Source organism: Populus trichocarpa, chromosome 6 (assembly GCF_000002775.5).
Source record: "Populus trichocarpa isolate Nisqually-1 chromosome 6, P.trichocarpa_v4.1, whole genome shotgun sequence".
Classification (NCBI taxonomy): Eukaryota; Viridiplantae; Streptophyta; class Magnoliopsida; order Malpighiales; family Salicaceae; genus Populus; species Populus trichocarpa.
Genome location: NC_037290.2, coordinates 7,119,105 through 7,127,072, shown reverse-complemented (window position 1 = coordinate 7,127,072; position 7,968 = coordinate 7,119,105). Strand labels below are relative to the sequence as shown.

General features: G+C 32.4%; 1 protein-coding gene across 1 annotated transcript; it reads right to left on the bottom strand.

Annotated features, from left to right (window-relative positions):
- Nucleotides 1-1,584: 1,584 nt before the first annotated feature.
- Nucleotides 1,585-6,129, bottom strand: LOC7454972 (phosphatidylinositol:ceramide inositolphosphotransferase 1). The gene is made up of 12 exons (XM_002308158.4): nucleotides 5,661-6,129; nucleotides 5,480-5,569; nucleotides 4,813-4,899; nucleotides 4,666-4,734; nucleotides 3,673-3,753; nucleotides 3,382-3,453; nucleotides 3,139-3,199; nucleotides 2,953-3,055; nucleotides 2,561-2,656; nucleotides 2,411-2,457; nucleotides 2,187-2,311; nucleotides 1,585-2,076 (listed from the first exon to the last, which is right to left on the bottom strand). The coding sequence occupies exons 1-12, from the start codon at nucleotides 5,691-5,693 to the stop codon at nucleotides 1,993-1,995; spliced, it is 948 nt and encodes a 315-aa protein (XP_002308194.1). The 5' UTR covers nucleotides 5,694-6,129; the 3' UTR covers nucleotides 1,585-1,992.
- Nucleotides 6,130-7,968: the final 1,839 nt, after the last annotated feature.

Below are 7,968 nucleotides of genomic sequence, written 5' to 3'. Positions count from 1 at the left end.
GAATTTAGTTTAATCCCCAAGAAAATCATAAAAAGTTTTCCGCATCTGCATAGGTAGGTTGTTGATGCAGGCGCATGAAAAGCATCAACTAGGTGTGTATTTTTTTTTCTTTTGGCAGCAAGGATCTGCTTACATTTTCTAGAAAGCCATAAATAATACATTAAATAGAGATCAATTCTAATATTATTCGGTGCATCTTTGATTATATACTTGGAATTGGTTTTTGTTTGATAATATAAAAAATTATTAATTTAATATTTTTTATTTTTGAATTAGGATTTGGCTGGAGAAGCGGTGGCTGTAGCTGAGATTACGATTTTTTAAAAATTATAAATTATAACTTTTAAAAATAGCACCTGTAATAATAATTTTTAAAGTATTACTAGATAGTAAAAACTAAAAAACCACAACTAAATTGATGATTCAGTAACCAACACTTAAACTGCAATACCACGTGGCTGCACAGTGCTTATCTCAACCAAGAAACCGTTGATGGTAAGAAACAGGTCACTGGTTTGAGCATGGAAGATTCTGTCGCCTAGTACAAACAAGGGGAAAGGTCCGGCATGTCCCGAGTCCTGACAATAAACAAGCATGTGACGTAAGGTGCTGTTTACATTTTAAAATGGACACCTTGGCCAGTCATAACTATGATTTTTTTTTAATGTATATTTTCTTTCAAAATAGTTTTTTTTATTTTAAAATATATTAAAATAACTTTTTTAAATTTTTTTATTTTTAATATTATCACATTAAAATCATAATAAAATACTAAAAAAATATTTAATATTTTTGCAAGATAAAAATACTTAAAAAAAACAATCATAAATACACATCAAATATTATTAAAATGAAGAGACAAATAACCATCTAGGTGGTGACCCAGTGGTAAGAGCTTGGGACCAAGAGGTTTGCTCCCTCTGTGATCTCAGGTTCGAGCCCTGTGGTTACATATGATGGCCACTGGAGGCTTACATGGTCGTTAACTTCAAGGCCCGTGGAATTAGTCGAGGTGCGCGAAAGTTAGCCCGGACACCCACGTTAAACTAAAAAAAAATGCAGAGACAAAGGGTGTGCACATTTTTTTTTATCAAAACTATTTTTTTTTGTTTTAAATTGATTTGTTGATATTAAAAATAAATATTAAAAACTAAAAAATATTATTTTAATTCTTTTTTAAATAAAAACACTTTAAAAAACAAATTCAAATAAAAATAAACAAAAGCACCATCATGTGTTCTTCACACTTCACAGGGTAGATCACTCTATTGATTTGCTTGTATACAACTTTTCTAAATGCTTTGGGCGTCACCACAGCCAACAAAACACCAGGAGGACTCAAAACCCACATTAAGACGCCACTGTTTACCATCAATCTATCCTAGAAATTGATATCTCCACATAGGGAACTTTCTTCGCCCCTGTTTAAATCCCTTTATATTCGAGTTGGAATTTCAGCTCTAATCTGAGCGTTTCCAGAATTCTTTACCAGATCAGATAGCAATATTATATTCTCAGTAATGGCAATAATTTCGCCTATTTGATTAAGTGACAAAGGAAAGGATCAATAAATACAAAGGCTCATTCCTTAAAGTTCATTCACATTCGCAGTTAAATTCTAAACGAGAATAGCCTTCGGCTTTGCAAACAATTATATTCACATAGTTACATACATAAGCACAGTGCAGGTGAGTTTCAAGGGCAACATAAGATGCGGGATGCTATCATAGGAACCATGAATATTGCTACCATGATACATACTGATGCTGGTGAGGGATTTGTTTTAACCATGAAAAAGGAGCAGGACTGCCCGCAGTATCAATGCACAACCCGTGTTTCATTCTCTCTAGAATACAAATCAAATGTACTAGCAGTCTTGGGAATAGAAGCTGACCGCAACAGCTACCAAATCTTTCTATCCATGGTCATTAAGATACGAGCAGCAGTTCCTGCAGCATTATGGCTGGCTGCTATGATAGCAGCCTCCTTCATCTATGCACCGTTCATTGAAGTAGCATCAGCATGGACTAAATTGGCGTCGTCCAGAATCTTGCCATTGACTTGGGTTCTCTGCCTCTGGAAAGGATAACAAGCATCACTATTAAGTACCAATTTATATCACATTTCAGTACCGCGCAGTTTCATGAAAAGAAGACGAAGAAGAATTAATAGATTATTGACTATACCCAATCTGCAGGGTCTACTGAGTTCCCATTCAAGAGCTTGTGGTTCTCTTCTCTGGTCTTGCTATCCTTGTCTTTGTTACTTAATGGCAATAAGAGAGAAGCACCGCCAGTCCGATCAGGTAGCTCTGCATTCAACAACTCAAAAGTTAGTATCATCACTCAATGATGCCCCAAGGAAAAGGTGTAAAGAAAAATTAGAACAAAAAATTGAAGGACAGCCTTACCTGGTAATTTCTTGTCTAGAAAGAATACCACCAAATTAACAGTGTACCTGGAAAGCATCAATTTCAGAGCCAAAATAAAAATCAGAGTGACATAACATTTGTTTTTTCTAATAGAAATAACAACTGCAGAATCAAAAAGATCATACATACCATGCTACAACGACATCCACAGTGTAATGCTTGCGTGATGCTATAATCAAAAAGCTCAGAACTACAGCAATAAGCCAACCTAACTGCTTTATACACCTACAAAAATGCTCCAAGACAATCTGAAATTAGGTGGGCTAGTAAGGGCATTTGATTGGCTAGAATTGTGTACAATGTGAAACAAAAGGGAAGGGATGGTGCAGACTTGAGAAAACCAGACCACTTCTTGCACTATTCTCTAACCAGATTGCTATCACATAACCGAAAATCATAAATTGATTCCCTATTATCGACCAAATTTAAAAAAAATAGGGGGGGGGGGGGCGCAAGCCGGGTAGAAAAGTCTCTTTTTTCATCTGTGAGAAAAAGCAGCATTTTTACAAGCCATATTATACCTTTTTGTGCCGCACTTCTGATATGTGAGAACAAAGACTAGAGTAAATATCATGTGTGATGAGAAAATCAAATCACCGCAACCATGTGTGATGCCCCGAGGAACTGCATGGTCAACAAACCAAATTAGCTCAAAAAATCATGGAAAATAACATACAAAAGATCAAATTAAAACAATGGTTACTGACAATTCATTAAGAGTACTTCGAATAGACTTTGTGGATGTGGCAACCTGGCAAGTTTTGATCCCTGCAATGCAGAAGAGCTACCCAGTTATATATCTTGATTTGAAGCTCCAATTTTTAATTCAAATAAATGAAAAGGAAATGTTCAAACTAAAAGAGCAAGTAGATTGATGTGTTCCATTCATTTAGTCTTTTTCATTTCTTTAAAATAGGAGGAGGAGGAAATAGACATATTAGACATTCTACCTCACGACAATGATAATTTGGACCTGGAAGCTGGGTGGAATAGAATGTGATGATCCGGAGAAATTGAGAAGCCTAGAGAAGAAAAATAAGTCAGAGAAACTGTCAGAAGGCATAGGGGAAATGCATATTCTCCTAAAACAATCTGCAAACCAAAGTGTTTTTAGTGCTAGCTTACAAGTTTCAAATAGCTATCTCGGTAATTTTCCCGGCATGGCATTGTTTGTATATCATTTCAGGGCATACAAGTTTCTCGACAAAAGAAAAAGAACTTAGAAATAGATTGGCACTTACAACTAGAAATGCAAGAACCCTGCACCAAACTAGAACTGTGTAGATCTTTTTGCTCTTGAGGATGAAAGGATGGAAAGTCCACTGCAACAGAACATGTTCCCAATTAAGGATAAAAGAATAAAAAATTTAGCTTTGAAGTCAGTCAAGCAAAGCTGGAAATTAAAGAATAAACACCACAAAAATGGGAAAAAATATAAATATGAATACATAGATAAACAAAACAATGGGTAACTTCACAACTATTTTTTATCAAGCATCACTTCACCTATAATGTAAATAACCAAAAATGTTTATCATGGTTCCTAGCAAGCACAACCATTTAATAAAAGCTGCATGGGCATGACATTGAATAAGATATGGCTTCAACGAACTTGTTGCACTTAAATTCAACTTAGATAGGAAACAGCCCCACATTGAGTGAAAGATAGATTATCAGAACCAGAGGAGATTTTAAAATCATTTTCCTATCCATAAAATCATCAGATATGTAAGGTGGCAGAGACTCTGAAGTATAACCAGACTCTAAGCAAAGGGATTTCTTCACCATGAGCATGTGATTTGAATATACTTTATTGATAAGAACTACTTCCCCACCAATCAACGCAAAAGCTTTTTCAAGAGTACAACAATGACAACACTATTACAGAATTCTAGGCATATGCGCGAGTTAAGTGTAGTTCGACTGCCAATAATAAACAATAAAGATCCCATGATTAAACTATTTAAGGCTTCACCTCTAATAAACAGTGTTACTATCCTGATGACTCTATGATTCAAGAAATGGCAAAGCACATTTGAACTCCATGTGCATTTGATTTTATAATATAGGGATATATTAAATCCAGAAATCCTGATCACAAAGGAGGCAGGAATATAACCTATTGAAAAGAAGTTATCAATTAGGAAAAGTGGACAGGGAAAACGAGGTCAGAAAATTAAACAAGAAGTGGCAGTGGGATCAAAAGTGTAAGGGAAACTATACTGTAACCTTACCACAACAAAGGATAGAAAGACAGTGGTGAACAGCGTCTCACTAATGTAGGCTTTATCTTGCCCAAGCTCCTGAATTATCAAACATGGTTAGACAATGGGAAACCGGGCAAACCAGAAAAGGGAGAGAAATGAAATGCTAGCACCAACCGGAAGAAGAAAGAACCCAACATCCTGCAATATTGGCCCTGGGCGATGTAGATAATGAACTCCTCGGGCAGCCAAACCATGAATGTACTGTGGACAAAAACCATGCATTACAGATGTTAGGAGATAAACATCAAACTAGAATCAGAAGGGCAAAAAAATAAGATGGGGAAGTGCAAAAACACAAAAACTCAACCTAAAAATCTGATGGGACAGTGCATAAAATTTAAGATATCCTATTAAGTAAAATCACATCACAAGTTGATTAAGATGACCATCGAACGCACTAGTAACACATGCCCAGAATATGCAATTCAGCAACTCAAAACAGCACGCACTGTATTAGTGAAATCTCACAAAAATTGTTAATATGGGAAAACAGATGGGGAATTTAACTTATGCTTGTGGTGTTTATTATTCTTTATTGAACTTAACACACGCTTATGCTAAAAGTATAAGTTTTCTCTCAAGGTGGGGCAAACGACGACAATAAACCTTTACCAGATCCTTCACCCTTTTTCACAGTCCTAAAAATCGAACTAACAAATTGACCAAAGAATTCAAACATTAAAGTCATTGAAGAAGAAAAACAAGAGAGTAAGGTAAAGGGATAGCAAACAACAACAACAACAATAATAATAATAAGAGAGAAATTGAATTGAATGGAGACCTGAAAAATTAAACCTCCAAGAATGTATTTCCAATTATCTGCAAGTAAATTGATCTCTGTTGTCGTCTCTGCACATATTCTCTTCCATAACTTCACACACCAAAACAAAACCATTTAATCGAAAATCAAATTCACAAATCATAGGAAGATTACAAACATAAATAATTCAGAAAATAAAAACCTTAGAAGCCTCGCGACCAATGTAAAGACTCATCTTGCTGTTATTGGGTTTGTGTATGTTGGGTTTTAAGCACCAGTTCCATAATACCTCAGAACCCAGCTGTTAAGGTCAACATCATCATCATCATCATCATTCTCCTCAAAATCCAAACATAATAAAAAACCTCTACACTTTTCAACTTGAAATTTGAAACCTCTTCGGTTCTTCACCGATCGAGATCTCCACTGAAAGAGTGAAAAAATCAAATGACGAGTTTATAAGAGGAAAACAAAAGTAAAAAGCCCTGTGCCTTTGGATGGATGTTTTATTTTCTTTTCTTTTCTTTTCTTTTCCTTTTAATGGTTGCAAGTAGAGAGAGAGAGAGAGAACGCGAGTTGTACACGGAGAGACAGATTGACGAGAAAGAAAGAGGAGAAAAGGGAGGGATTTATACTCCACTATTTTCAACTTTCAAGGTTAATAAAAATTGGAAGCTACTGCTTTTCTCCCTCCTTTTGTTAACAAGAGGGGGAGAGTGGGACCCTTCTTATGTACGATGCGATCTTACTAGGAAAATGAGAGAGATTTTCGACAGACATGTAGATGTTAGAGAGAAAGGAGAAGATTCATTAAAACTCAATCCTATCATTGCTTACCACGTGTATTTATTCAAACCTTAATAATTTCCTCTAATTACATGCTCAAGACACAATTAATTAATTAAAAACATTATTTTTTCTGTTATCAAAAATCAAATCATTGAATTGATTTTAATACTATATTTATTTCATGGAATCTGGTATTATTGCTTGGGGAAATACATAGATAGTAGCTGTTTGAAATGTTTTCTCCAACTTGTTAGATATTTGTTTTTAATAAATAAATAGGCTTTTTTAGTGTTTTATTGCATAAAAAAAAATTTAATATTGATTGAAAAGTTTTATATCTTAATAAATAAATTGAGACTCATCTGTGTAAATAAATAAATAAATAAGTCATTGATGATAACTAAAAATAAAACTGAAAAAATCAAGAAATATATATAAATCAAGGTATTTGATCTCATAACACAAATCATTTATCTAATTATATTTAATGAATTTATTTATTAAGATCAATTTTTTATTTAGTTAAAAAATAATGCAAACAAATGCACACAAGAAATAGACTGAATAAAATAAAAAGAAAATGCTATTATACAAGTATGCACATATTATAAATATTATATAAAAAATTATTTTAAAAAAATAATCTATATAAAACTTTAAAAAAATCATAAATAAATCAAAATAATATCTTCAAATATTAAATACAAACAAAATAATTTAGAATAAAAACTTTTATAAAAAAAAAGCTAAATAAGAAAAAATAAAAACTAAAGAGAAGGGATATTATTTGAAACATAAATAAAAAAAATATTTTTAAAAATATGTATTCAAGGAATGTATCAATAAAAATAAAAATTAGAATTAGAATGAAAAAATAATAAAATGATAATCTAGGTGTTGGAAGCACTTTTTAAGAAATAAAAATTAAAACAAGCGATTTAGGTTAAAGCCTGGTTGAGGTTAGTAAGATGAAAATACACCTGCAATGAAGTTTTATAATTATTTGATATCAAGGGCATTTAATTTTTTTTATTGATCGTTTAAAAAAAATGATAGTAGAGCCCCGTAAAAAAGTTCTATTTTTTGTCTGAAATGTTATTTTGCTAATTTTATTGTTAAATAAAATACAAAAAACCCCTTTTACCCTCGATGAATATTTAAAAGATAGATGTGTCTGTATGAAAAGACTATGGTATCATTCATATTGGTCATGAGATCACCATGATCCCATTAGAGGAAAACCTGAAAAACAAATAAGTAAAATTCTTAATCAAACAAATATCAAGGGATGAAATTAAATAAAAAAAACAATGCAAAACAAAATAAATAACAATTAAAAGAATTATAACTAAATTCAACATAAAGACCAGTTGAAGTTAAATGTTAGGGGAAAATTTAAATGTTCAGAGATGAAATTAAATAAAACAAATCAATTAAGAAAGTGATTTAAAAAATAACAATTAAAACAATTGGCACCAAACTTGACATAAAAATTTAATGAAAAGAAATGTTCAATGATGGAACTGAAGAAAAACAAATAAATTAAGAAAATGATTGAAAATAAAAAAATAACAATTAAAGGAACGATTACCAAGAATGATATAAAAAAACTAACAAAATCAAACAACTAGAGACAAATAGAAAATGAAATCTAATTAGAAATAAACAACAATGTAAATAAAACAATTACAATTAAGAGAAGAAGAATTGAATAAAAAGAA